This window comes from Porites lutea, chromosome 2 (assembly GCF_958299795.1).
Source record: "Porites lutea chromosome 2, jaPorLute2.1, whole genome shotgun sequence".
Classification (NCBI taxonomy): domain Eukaryota; kingdom Metazoa; phylum Cnidaria; class Anthozoa; order Scleractinia; family Poritidae; genus Porites; species Porites lutea.
Window position 1 is genome coordinate 38,952,680 of NC_133202.1, and position 16,796 is coordinate 38,969,475.

The 16,796-nt window shown below is 39.3% G+C and overlaps 2 protein-coding genes across 2 annotated transcripts; one reads left to right on the forward strand and one right to left on the reverse strand.

Moving 5' to 3' along the window:
- Window positions 1-3,541: 3,541 nt before the first annotated feature.
- Window positions 3,542-10,793, forward strand: LOC140926982 (alpha-1A adrenergic receptor-like). The gene is made up of 2 exons (XM_073376650.1): window positions 3,542-3,747; window positions 9,997-10,793. Exons 1-2 carry the CDS (start codon window positions 3,564-3,566, stop codon window positions 10,791-10,793), a joined length of 981 nt encoding a protein of 326 aa, XP_073232751.1. The 5' UTR covers window positions 3,542-3,563.
- A 999-nt stretch (window positions 10,794-11,792) lies between these two features.
- Window positions 11,793-16,587, reverse strand: LOC140926983 (ragulator complex protein LAMTOR3-A-like). The gene is made up of 7 exons (XM_073376651.1): window positions 16,536-16,587; window positions 16,414-16,448; window positions 16,221-16,279; window positions 13,914-13,987; window positions 13,340-13,399; window positions 12,755-12,818; window positions 11,793-12,171 (listed from the first exon to the last, which is right to left on the reverse strand). The coding sequence occupies exons 1-7, from the start codon at window positions 16,542-16,544 to the stop codon at window positions 12,098-12,100; spliced, it is 375 nt and encodes a 124-aa protein (XP_073232752.1). The 5' UTR covers window positions 16,545-16,587; the 3' UTR covers window positions 11,793-12,097.
- Window positions 16,588-16,796: the final 209 nt, after the last annotated feature.

Sequence of the window (16,796 nt, forward strand, 5' to 3'; positions counted from 1 at the left end):
CCTTGTTTGCCTTTCTGATGTGAAGTACCATTGAGAGAAAATTTAAACTACTTGCAAGGTTCTAGGTTTTCATTTCGGATACATCTGAAAGCAGAAGTTTAATTAAGGTAACCCTATGTCTGTTTTAGTTCATTGTGCTTAATGGTGCCTCGTATACAAATCATCTATAACTTACACTTATAATTTGAGGTGCATGTCTAGGTCGTGTCCAGCTTTATGATTACATAAAATTTACGCGACAGTTTTCCCAAGTGACTCCCAGCTTTCTAGAATTTCGTGAAATTATATACATGCTGTCTCAGAGAAAAATAATCTTGTGAGAAGCCTTCTCTTCTTCGGGCCGTCCATCGCGGGAGATAACGCGCCAGTGGCGGCGAAGCGAGGAGCTAGGAGCCAGGGGCCCGTTTCTCCAAAGTCCCGATAACTTTTCGCGTCCGAAATCAAATCGAAATAAAAAGAATTAAAGCGCGGGTCCTGGCTAGCAAAATATTCCATTTTGTTTAATTAACTGATAGTTTTATCATGTTAGATGCAAAACTATTGAAACCTCTATCTTGCATGTAAACAACAACAGCTTTACTGGCCCGTTAATTATCGGGACTTTCGAGAAACGGGCCCCAGGCCTCCGCACTCGGCTTTACAATCTTGTATCCAGCCCGCTCATTCTTTCTTAGATAGATAGCTTCTGAAGACGCCATATGGTTTGTTGCTCATGCCTTCTCATTGTGAAAAAAAAGGGATCTTAGTGGAACTCAAGAACAAACGCAGCGTCAAGGCAACAGAGACTTCATAGGATTCTTAATTCCATCAAGCCTCCTTAAATTGAGGGTCTCAATGGGGTTAACCGATAGGCGTAAAACGGCCAAAAATTTAGTCGATAGTCGTAAAAAAAGGGAAAAATTTTAACCGTTAGCCGTAAATAGAGTAAAAAAGAGTTAACGGTAAAAGAAACTGTTTCCTAGATTTGCTACTTTTATGGGAGGTGCTAAACTCACTTATGGTTGCGTTTTTTATTTCCCGGCTAGTGTGACTCCGCACGCACGTTAGGCGAAGCGCCTTTTAAGTGTGTTGACCAAGACCTAGGCTCCATTTCCGGCACTCTCAGGGAACTAATTAATTTTTTCCATAGCGAAAGTGTGGCTTCTTGCTGGGGATTAATATTTGTGATTTTCATGAGGTCGTGCCCTCAAAACACTATTAAAACAACACGCAGAGATGTCACTGTTTGTAAAACACGTTGCCGATAAACAACATTTCCCTGTTTTTCTCTGACGCCACGGTAGACATTGCCATGCCTAGCCCCTGTACGGCGTCTTCCCACGCAATCTCGGTCAAGGCAATCCGGTGGCAAACTCGCTAGGACCACGTGACCCGAAACGCATAAGCCGCGCGTAATAATGAGGCCTACGGACAAGGCAACGGCAGACAGTCGTTCCATACAGTCCTTCGCTATCATTAAAAACACTGGACACGGGAATTTTGTTATTGGCCGTTTTCAAGCTAGAGTTAGAGATGGATTATCCGTCTGAGGCTAGCCGGTCGCGCCCTCCCCGCAGACACCCCTTCTCTGATTTTTTCTGAGGGGAGGGGGCGGCTGTACACAGGCTATCTGGAAGGGACAATCCCGTCTTGAAACTGTCCGTCGAAATTGACGGGTAAAGTCAGGCGGATTGTTCATTCAAAATAAAACTATTCCAGTTTCAAATGCATTCTGATTGCCTACCCGAGCGGGCAAAATGGGCCTCTCTTTCCCTCTTGGGATTTTCCGCTTTGTCCTGATTTCGTTTTGACCATAAAATAAATCCTTTATTGACCAAGCTTGTTCGGCCAACATGGCTGAATATCGGGCCTCGTTCTTACGTTTTTATTGGCCTCGACTTCGTCTAGGTTCACAAAAACACACAAAAAACTTGGCCATTATATCCAACACATCTTGACCTCACGCTTGGCCAATAACGCATATACATCGGTTGCTATGACATAACATTCACGTTATAAAAATCCACGGCCAGAAATTTACACCACCGTGATCATCGTGATTAGAAAGTGTGAAAATATTTCTTTTTAACATGCAGCTGCAAATGGTTACATTTTTTAATTCGAAATTCTACTGTTTCAGGTTACATTTCATACGAGGGTAAAGTACTTCATAATGACTGCGGGAGATAGAGGATCACTGATTTCATGCGTCCCTGGACTTTCAACACATCTGAACGGTTAGCGTGGGGATTTGTGAGTTTGCGTTAAGCGTACTCACCTATTGAATATCACTTTGGGGGCGTACGTTTCAGGTAAAGATTTTCCTCGCAGATAGATGTATAATCTACCCACACTTGCAGCCCAAGGTCAGGTTGTAGATGTTGCCCTTCATTGTTTCAATTCAAATGTGGTTCAGTTAACTTGGGCAGGAGCCGCGAACTCTTGCAATATACACCTCCGTTCCACCAACTCGAGCCAAAGGTACAACGCCGGAGATATAACATACTAGATCTTAGAATTTGATGAAGCTGTTGTAGACATCGTTGATAGAAAAAATTAGAGCGCGTTTGATTTTCTTCTGTAGTTTTGTGTGTAATACTGCAGGAAGCCAAGAAAGCGCTTTGCAGGGTAAAAATCCAATTGCGTACAAGAATTATCATGACATTAGAAGTTTTCCCTCGACTCTATATCGTAATAAGAAAATTAGCTTCAACTCCAAAATTCAGGTACATAGATCTAGAAAATGTCCAGTCAAAACAAGATAGTCAGCGAAAGATAAAAAAGTGCAGAGAATGTTGACACAAATTGACATTGGTAAGGTCGTGGCTTGAAAGCTTCTTGTGTAAGTATACGCAACAATAATGAATAGTCCCGCCTTTTCAATGCGTTGACTCAAGAGCTCTTTACTTACAAGGAAAAACCAATTGTACTCGAATGAAATAAACTGAGAGAATTAACTAAACGATTTGAGGTTTCAGCTTCCAAATCGTATACCAGCGCGTTCAATTTTGATAGAAGTCTGGATGTTAAAAACGCAATACGATTAGTAATTATAGCGTTTTCAAGGCGAAATAACAACAAAACTGAAAAGGTTAGTTGACGCAAACCAAAGTTATACCCGACTTTGTTGAAAACTGAAATCAGTTAATTAAGTAAAGTAAATCACGTAGTTTTAATTTAAACAAAAAAGAACTAAAATCACTTTTACTTCGTCGTTCAAAAGAAGTGTCTCAAATAAGTAACCAAATAATAGTCTGACCAAATCCAAGCATGATCGCCCCGGCCTTAGAGGTAATCCAAGACAGTGTTGGATTCTGGTTTGCACGGTGTTCCCATCGTTACTTACTGGGATTCCGGATTCCTTGAGCTGAATCCCGGATTCTAAAGCCATGGATCGATTTCGGATTTAACTCAGTTGGTGAGCAAAGACCGAAGCTCGAGCGCGTGACATTACTTGCGTTTTTCTTTCGCTCTGTTATCCCTGATCCCTATCTGCTACGTCTACATTCTGTTTTTCTCAAAGTACACTATCATTATTTTTTTCCTTTTATCTTGCTTTTACCTGGTTTTGCCCGTTGTCATAGATGGAGCCATACAGAGAGGAAAGTTTTCTAGAAGTGGCGGTGGAAGTAACAATCTTGCTCATCTCGTGCTGTGGCACAATTCTTGGTAACGTGATGGTTTTTCTTGCTGTGGTTATGAAGGAGAAACTTCACAGTCCAACCTATTTCTATTACCTTAGTTTGGCAGCATCTGACTTGATATTAGGTAAGTGTCTCCAGCTGTGTAAAACTCTTGTGGTTACTCCGATATGTTTAAGGTATGACTCCCTTGTCAGTTTGCACAGACCATATCAAGACTATATCACCTATAGCTACTGCCCATAACATTGTGACTTCAAAAGTAGCGGTGATATTTTTCCCGGTCGTCTGAAGAGAGGTAGCAAAGGCCTCTTTTGAAGTGAAAATGATTTTGATAGCGATTATGGTAACTCTTTCCTGCTAAAAAGGTGCTGGTCGTGAAACTGATCCCAGTCTATTCGTGCAAAATGATTATTTAAACCCAAAATTGTCGCTTTAATTTGTTGTCTTCAGTTTGCGATGAACCAAGAACGCATAAGCTAACCGGTCCGTGTGGTTTTCGTCCATCTGATTTTCATTCAATATTAAAAGTTGAAAATCAAAACTTCACAATCGTTATTTTCAATATTTGATCCTCAAAAATTGAAAATCAAAAATTTACAATTTCAATTTTCAATGTTTGTTGCTAAGAAAGGTAAAATTGAGCATCATACTTCAATATTTTGAAAATCAAAAACTAAAAATTGAAAATGGCCAGTTAGTGGTTTTAACTTTTTGCTTTCAATTTCCTCCTCCCAAGATTCAAGCTATTAAAAATTTAAACTTAACAAAGCAATTCATGTGTAACAAATTCTGCAAGAAACGGTGTTACTGCTGGTGAAATCGAAACTAAAAATCGTTTTTTGATTTTCGTATTTATGAAAAACAAAATTGCCAACCGACCAAAAATACCTGTTATGGAAGGGGAGGGTAAAACCGGAAGTGGCGCGACTGCAAAGAAGATGGCGGTCGTCTAGAAGTGAACGAGTTTTCCGTGTCTTCGTCGAGCTGTCTTTGGAGGAAATAAAAGCCAACGGCAATCTAAGGCCTGCCTGTATCATGGCCGAGACGTTTTCAACGAAATGAGCTGAATGTTTTTTCACCGGTAGTACGCTTTTGTTGTAACCTTGTAGCATTACGCTACGCAGGGACGGACTGCAGACTGGGTGTAATTAAAACACGGACCAGGTATATAATGCGAACTACGTGCCATGTTTTGGTCTAATAATATTGTCACTCGACCGTAACCGTGTATAACTCCTTTAATGTTGTTGTTAAAGTGAAGAAATGTTGGCTCTAACAAGAAACTCTTTTAGAGGTCTTTTCCTTGCGATAAGTAACATTGGCGGCGTCAGGATATATTTGCGCGAGTGTTTTTTGCCTGTAATAAGGTGCTAGTGTTTTATTAGAATCTTTTTGAGAATCGGAGTTGCAAGATTGAAAGTCGTTACAAACAGCAAAATCTTCTTTGACGGTTTGGGTTTGTCTTTTAAGGCCACAGTGCGCGATTCGAAGCGGACTTCGGTTAGGATTGTTTCCACAAGGTCCCGGAGGTAGCCTCGTTCTGTAAGGCGAGTTAAAAATTCTTTAGAACTTCTTTAACTCCAATTATTCCTTAACCAAGTTTGTTCTAAATAAGCGCAAGGCTTCTGTTACCGCCAAATATTTTATGCTTTTTCGTATTTCCCAGGTATTTCCTATCGAACCCTTTGTAGTTTCGTTTGCGTTATTATTTTATAGTATTTGTGGTTTTTGCCGCGGATATACCAGCGTACTTACGATTTAAAACAAAGAAATCTATTATCTTTTGTATTAGTTAGCATTGTCGAACGTGATCAGAAAACTTTTTCAGTTCTAGTCAACGTGTCATCGTGTTAAGATCAAAGGAAGGTTCAACGTCAACGCTGTCAGAAATCCAAACGCGAACACAGAAGTAAGTCTTTTTGCTTTGTGGATGTTACGTTTTATAAAGCCTTTTTTGCATCGTATTAATGAAATCCAAAGTTTGTTTTCGTAGTTTTAAGGTAGTTTCTAGTTAATCTAAGTATAGTTTTCGCTGTATTTATTTCTTAGTTTTCGAAGCCGCTTTGTACATCGTTTTCTTCGTCTACACCGCCTAAATCATCGCTTCGCTTCGCATCGCTTCTTTTCAACATTGTTAACGTCTCATCGCTTCGCTTCAATAAACTTTGTTTACATCCTTATCGTCGTGAGCATCATTATTGTAGCGAAACTTCTTAAAGCGCGTCAAGAATTTTCTGTCTTAACGTGGGATTATTAAAACGATCGTCCTGGGAGTAAAGTTTCGCGCTCACAGCTTCTCCATACGCAAAGCCCTTCTTAACGCTGAGAGGGTAAAATGAGGAGAAATGCGTATTTTGAAACGTTTCTGTCGGCTTAAAAGGTCATAAAATGTGTTTGAATGAATCTTGGTCCTTTAAAAACTCCAGTGTCAAGGAAAACAATCTGTTTTGATTACAGCTCGAGTGTAAAATTTATTGTTGTGCGGAAAGAGTTCACGAACCAATCTATAAAGTTGTTGATTTCGGTTTCAGGAAGAGTCCACACTGGGAATATGCCTAAATCTCTTACAGAGAAATGGTCTGTAAGGGCTCGCATGTAGTAGTTGTTTATCAAAGTGAGCCATGAAAATGACCGAGAAAGCACAAACCGCCATTTTGGTGCCCATTGCAAGTGCCGTGTGTCTGTACGTAGTGTTTGCCGTTGAATTTGAATTAGTTTTCTCCTAAGATAAGTCGCATTACGTCCTCCAAATATGAAGTAGGGATAGGTAAAATTGACTGATAATGCTCTTCGTAATGGTGACAAACGATTTCGATTTCCCCTTCTTGGGGAATGTTAGTGCAGAGAGAACACATGTCCAACGTAGCTCAAATTGCTTCACCTGGAAGTGGCGTGTTTTCAATGAAAGTGTATAAAGTGTGTAGCATTTTCCGAACTTGTATCACCGAAAGACACAGGGGGTAGGTACTATCTTAGATCAAATAACGGCAAACTTCTTAACATTCCACCATGCAAGTCTCTTTCCACGCTTGGTGATCGATCTTTTTATATGGCTGCCCCTAAATTATGGAACGATCTTCCCTTTTTTATTAGAAATGTATCTTCAGTTAATGCTTTCAAGAAGGCTCTTAAAACTCATTTATTTCAGAAGGCGTTTCCCAGCTAATTTATTGTTTTTATTCTCTTTATTGAGAAGGATTTGTATATAGGATTTTAAAGATTAATTTTTATTTTTAAATTGTTACTTTTACTAATTTTTAGGAACGATCTGTAAATTTTGTTTTTGGAATATGTACTGGGATTTTAGGATTTTGTTGAGTCATTGTTATGCGCAGATGAAAATTTCTTTCCCTGGATTGATATTTGCGCAATACAAATCAATAAATATTATTATTATTATTATTATATTATTATTAGCTAGTGTCCTTGATGTAAGACTGTTGTTTTTGCGCGATTGGTCTTTTAAAAGCGAGTGCGAGTGCGATCTGTGGCGGCCACCGCTACCAGAGAGTACGATTGGTCTGCCGACAGGAAGAGTTTTATGCATTTTGGTCATCGTGAAAAACTTTGGTATTCTTGGTGATTTTGGCCTAAACTGAGCCACTTGTAAGTCCTTTTTCATTTCATTATAATTGTTATGACTTTTGTGGCTGTTTCGGATACAATCGGTCTTGCTATTTAAACAGGTCTTATGAAGACGCTACGGCAACCATTGATTGTTAGAACGTGAACATCACATTGAAGGGGTTATACACGGTTAGGTTCAAGTGACGATATTATTAGACTAAAACATAGACTTGCCCACAAGTCGAGCTCAATTTTTTTTCCCGAGCGCGAAGCGCGAGCGGTAGATTTTTAAAGTTTTTTGCGGCAAGTGAGCGAGAGAGCGAGAAACGGAAATGAGAAGCGAAGGACTTTGAGAAAGTCCGTGTTTTATACATTCCGTGGTCCGCAGCCCGCAGTCCACAGTCCCTCTTTTATACTGCCGATCTGAAACGCCTTACCCTGCGTAGGGTAATTGCGTACAGTAATGCTGCAAGGTTACAACAAAAGCATACTTACCAGTGAAAAAAACTTCAGCTCATTTCCTTGAAAACGTCTCGGCCATGATACAAGCAGGCCTTAGATTGCCGTTGGCGTAGCAGTTCCTCTAGAGACAGCTCCACGAAGACACGGAACACTCCCAACCTCGTCCCCAGGGTCTTCTGGAAAGCGAGAAGACCCTGGGGACGAGGTTGGGAACACCCCTTCACTTCAAGACGACCGCCATCCTGTTTGCAGTCGTGCCACTTCCGGTTTTACCCTCCCGGCTTCCATAACAGGTACTTTTGGTCGGTTGGCAGTTTTGTTTATCGTAAATACGAAAATAAAAAAACCATTTTATTTTTGGATTTCACCCGGCAGTAACACCGTTTGTTGCAGTTTGTTACACATGAATTGCTTTGTTAAGTTTGAATTTTTGATAGCTTGAATCTTGGGAAGAGGAAATTGAAAACAAAAAGTTAAAACCACTAACTGGCCATTTTCAATTTTTAGTTTTTGATTTTCAAAATATTGAAGAATGATGTTTAATTTTACCTTTCTTGGCAACAAACATTGAAAATTGAGATTGTAAATTTTTGATTTTCAATTTTTGAGGAATCAAACATTGAAAATAACGATTGTCAAGTTTTGATTTTCAATTTTCAATATTGAGTAAAATTCAAATGGACGAAAACCACACGGACCCTAACCCCTTTCCACCTTTTATTTACCCCTAATGGCTACATGAAAAATATATCTAAATTAAGGGGAAAGAAATATAAATTGAAGAAGTTGAATTGTCTTAGATGTGAATGATATGAAGCTCTGCATTAAGAACCGCAGAGAAGCATAAGACACATCAGTGCAAGGGTTAAAACTGTCCACTTTTCTACACATTTTACTGAAAAATTATAGCGAAGACAAAAACAATCTGGCTCTAATTTTCGTTAGTTTTCGTATTAAGAGGGTTGAGTAGGGAAAATGCAAGGGCTTTCTCAGTCCCCAGGGAAAAAGCCAATCGTCCGTAATCAAGAGAGGATAAAAGGGACAGAGAAGGCATCCCCCATACACACCCTATTCCATAGGTAATTCGTCTCGAGTTATTTTTAAGACCATAGATCTCAAGGGGGATTAGACAACAGCCAATCACATAGCGCGAATGTGTTCCGCATGGATGACTCACGCTCTGAGCCACGCGTCCTTCACGAATTGACCCAGAAAAAAATGGCGGAAGCCGCGGAGAGCGATTGCTATTTGTTTTGTCGACGAAAACGACTAAAGAGAGATTTCTGCTAAAGCTGTGTCAGCGAAACAGAAATTAAAAAAGAATTGCTTTTCTTCTCTTGTATAGAGCTAACAGTACAGCAGGGAAATCCTTAACACACTGAATATTCTCTTCGGATCATTTATAATTCACAGTTTGAAGAGAGCAATTTCTGGTTTGATATTTATTCTTTTATTAGTCTTTTATTATTCAACAAAAATAACACTTGGCGTCCTACTTGTTTTATTATACAAACGACCGGTTTCAATAGACCGGCGAAATTTCTCATTTATTGAAGCACTGAGGTTATATTACGACAACTTCACGGGTTGTCAAAAAGTCAAGCGATCACCTTTTCGCAGGTGAGCGCCGACTCATTTCGCTTCAACATTCAGAAATGCTCTCGATCTCTTTACGCTTTCATTGCCTTTCGCTCGACATGTTTTGCACGGCGCTTAGTCATGCGAAACCTCCACGAAACATCCACGCAGCGCGCGAGGTAACCTTATCCCGATTCTAAAAATAACTTGAGACGAATTACCTATGGAATAGGGTGTGTATGGGGGATGCCTTCTCTGTCCACTTCATCCTCTCTTGTGCGTAATATAGAAGTGTCCGTATTAAGCGGCCGTAAAGCGGGGTTTGACTTGACGTCAGAAGGTCTAGCTGGAATTATTGGTGATTTGAAACATACGGCATTTTAAGAAGGCATCCACTCAGCCGAGTTTGAGTAAGTTAGATAGTTGTTAAATTGGTCAATGAAACAGCTATTCAAGGTCTTGACCACAGTTGTTAGTCACAGTCAACTACTTTAATTTTACTTGTAGTCAGTGGGTTTATTATATATGATAATATTTAATGATTTATACGTTCAGTCTGCATTTGATAACGAATCAGAATGGAAAACAGTTTTTGTTCCATTTCTGTCCACAGGAGCGGCGCTTTAATGTCATGTTCTGCGCAATTTATATAATTTACAAAAAAGCCTTTGCGATAAGGAGCAAGTCTTACTAGTTCAGCACTTTTGAGGTTTAAATAATGGTCACCGTTCATCGACACTGTACTAAAAGCCTTTGCGTTCTTTAGGCGTCTTGTGTATACCCCTGGTCATAGCCGCGTTTGTGCTACACCACTGGCCATTAGGAGACACCTTATGCCAGATATATGCCGTACTCATAAGCTTTTCAGTGAATTCTTCTATAGTGACGCTGACCATCATTAGCGTGGACCGCTACAACGCACTCTCGAAACCACTAGAGACAATGGCCGAGATGACAGTAACTAAACGGCGCTACAAACTCATCATAGCTGCAAGCTGGGTGCATTCAGTATTCTGGGCCATTGGTCCTCTATTTAAATGGGGAAGCACTAAGTTGGACGAGTTTACACACACTTGTAAACCAAACTGGGGTGGGGAGGGGCTAGCCAACAAAAGCTATATGCTTTCACTGGCAATTTTTGCCTTTGCTTTACCTGTCGGAGCAATGGTTTATGCTTACTTCAGAATATACCGCATAGCGAGAGAATCCAAAAGAAAGAATGTCTACAATCTTATTCCCTCAAAAAACGAGACTGAAGAGAATGCAGAAGCCGCAATGACGAAGACACACGCAAGTAATGCTGGAGCTGATGAAGACAACAAAGCCCTCAAGACAGTCCTACTGTTGGTTGGATCATTCGCCGCGTGCTGGGCTCTCTACTCCCTGGCAACAGTTTGGAAGCTAATCGACCCCAGTTCCGTTCCTCCCTGGATTGTCCGTGGGGGGCTGGTCCTCACTCTCTGTAACTCCTGTATCAACCCTTTGATATATTCAATACGAGACGGGATAATGAAGCAAGAAATTAAACGCTTGATTTTCAAGAGATTCTGTAACAGCAGCTAAGAAATAAAAAATCAACTTACGTCGTAATGAATGAAAGTGAGGCAACATCATTGTTTGTACTGTTCTCCCAAACAATCCCTGAAACCTTTCCGCTTACAGCTTGTACTTCTCATGTTTGGGCATGATCAATTACAGCAGGGAGCCCAAAACTGTGACCTCCTTTGATTAACTCACATTCTTTCGTGTAGGCATTAACCAATCAGAAGTCGAGGACAGTTTCCAGCTGGCCTTTGATTTGATTAAATCTGCACGAAAGAATGTGAATAAATCAAAAGTGGACACATTTTTGGGCTCTTTGCTGTAAAAGATCCGTTATGGCCCTCCTGATAACGTACAGAAAAACAGGGCTAAGAGATGCCGTGCTAGCCAATGGTCTTTCACGGCTTAAAACCCACAAATATAAATGAAATGCAATGGCACACAGATATCGAGTGTGGCATATGGCAGGGTGTTTTGGAGGCCGGGCGTGCCGCGTATCGATTTTGGAGGGTGGGCCTAGTACCGACTGTTATTTTCACAACTACCCTAGCTTCCTATGCAGACGTTCTTAGGGCTTCGTCACGAGTTCATTCCCCGTGACATAGAAGAAGGACAAAGCGTGACGATTGAAGCCCTAAGAACGTCTGCTTGGGAGGCCACACCCAACCTCCCACAACTTTTCTCTTTGCTGCCAAATTTGCATCCTAATTTTATTGCAATTGCTTGCAGTGGAAGTTACCGGTCGTTTTGATACAAACTTATTTCGATATAAGTTTATTCAGTCAAGTTGTAAATAGTCTCACGTACTTGGCTTAAAGAACGAAGAATATTCACCCAAATGGTTTTCTTGTTCACGCGAAAACTCTACTTGAAATGATCAAAATTTTGTGCAATTTCACTGCTTAAGTTCTTTTCCAAACGATTTGTATCGAAACGAACGGTTGCCTCTACGGAAATAGTTTCAAGAAGAATCTCAGAACTGATGATGAGTCAGCACCAAAGATTCATGGGAGAGAAGACTGGGATATCTCAATAGTTGATTTTATTGAAAAACCTTTTGTTCTCTGTTCATACAAAACATACAGTCTTCGAGAAGAACAAGTCGGAATTTCTATGAAGTGGTCTAGCCCAACTTTCTTTGACTTTACGCGCCTTCAATAATAAAGTTGTTGACGTGCCTTAAATGACCGAAGCAATTTTTTTTCACTGATTGTTGATAGCGTACCTCAAAAGAAATCTTGACCTGAGAAGCTTCTTGTAAAAAGTAATAAATTGTATTTCTAAATTCTATCATTAACTAATTTTAATTTGTTACAATTTGTGTTCTATACTCCATCCACAACACTTTTTACTGCACTTATTGTTTGTTCAAAGTCGCTTTCTAGTCCCAGCAGGAGACCTAAAACAAACAAACAAACAAACAAACAAACAACAACAACAACGTTATGGTTGCAAGCTTTTGTCAGTTTTCAATTTTTTTCACTGCACATTACAGCCCCTAAAATAATACTCATCAGCAACTTTTTGCAGTGGCGAAATTTGGGATATTACAATGCTGGCCAGCTTCTTATAAAGACCTTTTCTATTTTGTCAAATAGAAAAGTCTGGAAAAGACTGTGCTAAATCTAAAGATGGGGCTGCTTTCAATCTTACTTCTATTGTTGTCATGCTAGTTTTTGCAATCTACTGACTTTATAAGGTTAACATTTCTCTTGAATGGACCCCTAGAGGTGGTAATTTTCTTCAATACTTTAAAAGACAGATACCTGAATTGAGTTGACCGCAACAAAGAGCACAATTATGAGCAGCACTCCCTGCCCCACCCAATCACTAAATCAAGGTTGTCAAAATGACACATTATGGTGTTTGCCTACCATCATCCCCTTTTTTCAAAGGGAAAAGGCGTCGTCTTTTCCATATTATTTTGTCCAAGTTCATGCCTTGTAGTGAAATTTCTAATTAAAAAACAAAGTTGAACTGACCTGTATTTGCCTGGCTGGTTGCAATTATACTGACAACAAGAGGTGGAAAACTAAAATGAACCACCTGCAAACAAACCAACAATAGTTCCATAAAGAGAATAATACTGGAAAGACAGTAAATGAAAATGAAATAATGTACACCTATTAGTTGAGGTTTAATGTTACCGTTGATTTACATTTTATTCACCTTTGTTTCCAACTCATCGATCAAACAATGCTATACCCCAATTTAAGGCAACGGAGAGATTAAAAATCACCTTTACACCAAAGGGCAGACGTGAATTTGTATCATGTGACCAAGTTTTCCCCTTAATTGTCCTTTACTGATTATTACGCCTACTCAAAAATATGTGGTTTCACGCCAGTTTATTCTTAAGAATTGTTATGGACAGTTTTTCTCTGATTATTTTCTCCTCTGAGAAATTCTCAACTTGAACCTGATGTTTGCCGTTTGTTGTAAATATGATTCTTAATCTCTTTAATAGAAACTAAACCACAACTACATTTTGAAAGCCAGTAATCCATCTCTCTACATATAACAAAAATGAAGTTGCTCTTATTTTGCCCCTTATAAGTTTAACTTACCTGATAAGAAGCAAAGAAACACACAATGCTTTTGTTTTTGGATAATCCCAGCTTGCTTGCCTGGAATGGAGAAATGAAATTGTAAATAAGTCTGCAATTATACACCAAGAGTTAATAGGACTGCCTTTACAGCTTTGACCTTCATCAAACACCCATGTTCACTTTACTCTTTTTATCTGATTTATGATAGATGCATTAAAACACGTAGTTCTGCAATCAGTGATAAAGATAGTTGAGAAACTTTACTCTAAACGGCCTCTCTGACATTTTACCAATTTTCCATGCAATGTTGTGCTGTCCTTCAAGCTTCCTGTAGAAAACGACAAACACCCCAAAATTTTTAGTCAAAATTTCTTTTGACTAGAAAAAATAAATAACTTTGATAAAATGACAAGTTATGACTGGAGTACAGTGCAATAGACTCTCCTTGTTTGCGAACTGAATCACACAGTATTCTGTATTTGGCCTTCAGAATTATTACTTTGCTTACCTATGGACATTACAGACACAGCATGACTGCATAGTGTTACAGTTTCTATGGAAACTGTAAGCACAACAATGGTCTAGATCTTACCTGTTCTGCTGTTGTGGAAAATGTTGAGAGAAAGCTGGCCCTAAGAGCATTTTGTGGTACTTTGGGATCTGAAACTGTATGTTAGAGAGAGAAATTAATTTTAAGAACTATTATTTATAATAAATTTGCTAGTTTTCGATGAAATCCCACCTGTGTTCGCAAATTGTGTCCGCAGAATATTTTTCTCGTAAATGATTTTACAGAAAGGACGAATAAAAATCTGCCTTGAGTAAATCTTACTGTGTGTTAGGGCAATCTCAAATTTACGTAACAACACTGACTTGGGTAATGAAGTTTTCTTCTACATTAGCGTGGTATATTCTATATTTTACCTGATATAAAGTTCAACCTTTTTCGGCTATGTCCAACCAAGATTTTTTTCACTCACACGCCTTTAAACTAGAGACTGCCCTCACAATCTCATTGAAAAAAATACCTTGGAGGTTTAATTTGCTGAACGGAAGTCGGCTTTACTACAACACAATAAAGTGCGAAAAAAAACTCTGCCTTTTGTTCAGTTACAACTTCCGCCATTGCCTCACCCACAGAGCAACCTTTATGAGCAAATGACATCTAATCCAGCCTTTAAAAAGAGAAATATACAAAACGAAAGGCTTATCTCCTAAAATTTTGTCCATATGAAAACTCTTTGGTCATGTAACACACCCTACCAAGCTTGTACATATGTGCTTGGCTTATCAACACTTTCACTTCAGCGCTGATTGGTTCTCCGATAATCTGCACGTGAGCTCCAACTGATATTTGCAAACACGAACAAAGGGAAAGGAATTTAACCACCAATTCAGCAGACGTTCGTGGGGCAGGAACGTCTGACAAACCCCTAGGAACGTCTATGTGGGAGGCTAAGTGTCCGTATTAATGAGGTTTGACTGTACTTAATTCCTCCTAGATTAGCCTGTTGCTGCTTTTTGCAGTTAAGGTTGTATGTGTAATATTATGTATCTAAGTTTTTTTTATTTTAAGACACAGACTTAAATAATTATTGTTTAATTCTGTGGCATAAAATAAAAAGAAACTTAGATACATAATATTGCACGTACAACCCTAACTGCAAAAAGCATCAACAGGCTAATCCAGGAGGAAAGAAGCTTAATAACTGGGATTTGTGGAGCATTTTTCCTTATGACAAATTTATAACTAAACTCCTGGCCCCAGTTGTTTGGATAACACTATCTACCACACAAATTTCTATCCACTGGATAATGCAATAGTTTCCCTAATACTTATCCATTGGATAGTAATTTATCCGGTGGATAGCGCTATCTTACGTTTGAACAACCTTGACCTGATTTGTTGAAACCTGTCTCTGAGGAAGGACTGACCATTTACTTTGCCAAAAGTCCAGGATTATTACTATCAATACAAGACTCAGCAGGCTACCGTACACACATACTAAACCTACCAACTTCTCCTGAGTCAAGTGCATGTGATTTTTTTAACTACACTTCCCAAACTACCAGAAAAGTCCAACGAATTTGGAACAGTGCCAAAGATGTTCTGATGACTTACAAACATTCCTGAAGATTTGCAGAGGTTGCCAAATGTAGCATTTTTGCATGTCCACTGCATTTCATCACAAGACTGCTTTCTCATAAAAGAGAATTTTGGCAGCCTGTATCTAATGACTTTGCATATTTATTGCTTGAGCCATGCCCACATCATGGGCGCGATCCATTCAACCAAAATTCCGACTGGTCTGACCGGGAAAAGTGGTTAACCTCAAAAGGTGGACCAGTTTTTTTGAAACTTTTCCAGTTGGCCCGAATGGTTCCATTGAGTTTTGGATCAAAATTTCGGTAAATTTCAGTTGAATTGATCGTACCCTATAATTTAGGGAATGGGTCAATTTGTGTTTATGTGGGGGTGGGGGTGGGGAGGAGGCGTTTCTGCAAAAGAGTCTCTTTAGAGTATACAGTTGAACCTTGATATAATGAACCTCTATATGACAAAGTCCTGGGTATCATAAATGATCTCCCTTACCCCAGTAATAGTAAAATATATGGAAAAGAACCTCGATATGACGAAACTTCGGTATAGCTAACGCATTTTGCCTTAGCCCTTCGTTCTATCGAGGTTCCACTTTTAAGGACCTGTGCGCATATATCTGCACCTAGGAGTGCCTTGTGGAAAAATATGTTGCTAAAAAGGTTATAGATATTTTTGTCCTAACTTTCTTGGTGAGAATTTCATCTGGCTACAGCCTTGGTCCCGCGCCATGATACTATTCCTAACACTTTTTGCTATATCGATCTTTCAGTATCAACAAGCAAATTAATTGACTTTAACCTTTCACTAGAGGAACTCCGTCTCTGTCTGTAACCAAAATGGCGAGAATTCCTTCATGCCTGCAAAAGAAAGGACCACAAGATAAGTGAAAGAAGCTTCCACCAAACAGTACTGTTACATTTACGATTTTGGTCACGAGACTTGTGTCCTGTCAGCCGCGAAGACCATTTATCCAAACATTTCACCTTCTTACCTCGCTACAAGGCCATCGAAGTAATGATGGATCCCCTAGCGAATAGAAAAGACATTGAAACGGTTAATAAAGTAAAAATGATCAAGACATTTGAACTCTAACAAAGAAAAAAGTCTTCTCACCTCCGCCATGTTTGAATCGAGTGGTAATTTTTGTCTAGGGGATGAGTGCTACTGGAAATTTTTTTTTGTCAGGGGTGTCATTGGGGGATTCGTTAATGAAAACCTTTTGCAAAAAAGCGACATCAACAACTACAACTATTTCAAATTTCAGCGGCTTCAAAGATATTATGAACTAGTTTTTGCTTATAGAGGGAATTAAATTATCATATCGGTCAGAGAAATATTTATACATAAAAATTTATTAGTCCCTTTCCCCCTCCC

Coding starts and splice junctions, on each gene's coding strand:
- LOC140926982 (XM_073376650.1), top strand. CDS start 3,564: ATGGAGCCATACAGAGAGGAAAGTTTTCTAGAAGTGGCGGTGGAAGTA. Junction 3,748..9,996: donor AGCATCTGACTTGATATTAG/GTAAGTGTCTCC, acceptor TGCGTTCTTTAG/GCGTCTTGTGTATACCCCTG.
- LOC140926983 (XM_073376651.1), bottom strand. Junction 16,280..16,413: donor TTCGATGGCCTTGTAGCGAG/GTAAGAAGGTGA, acceptor TTTCTTTTGCAG/GCATGAAGGAATTCTCGCCA. Junction 13,988..16,220: donor CGGAGTTCCTCTAGTGAAAG/GTTAAAGTCAAT, acceptor TCTAACATACAG/TTTCAGATCCCAAAGTACCA.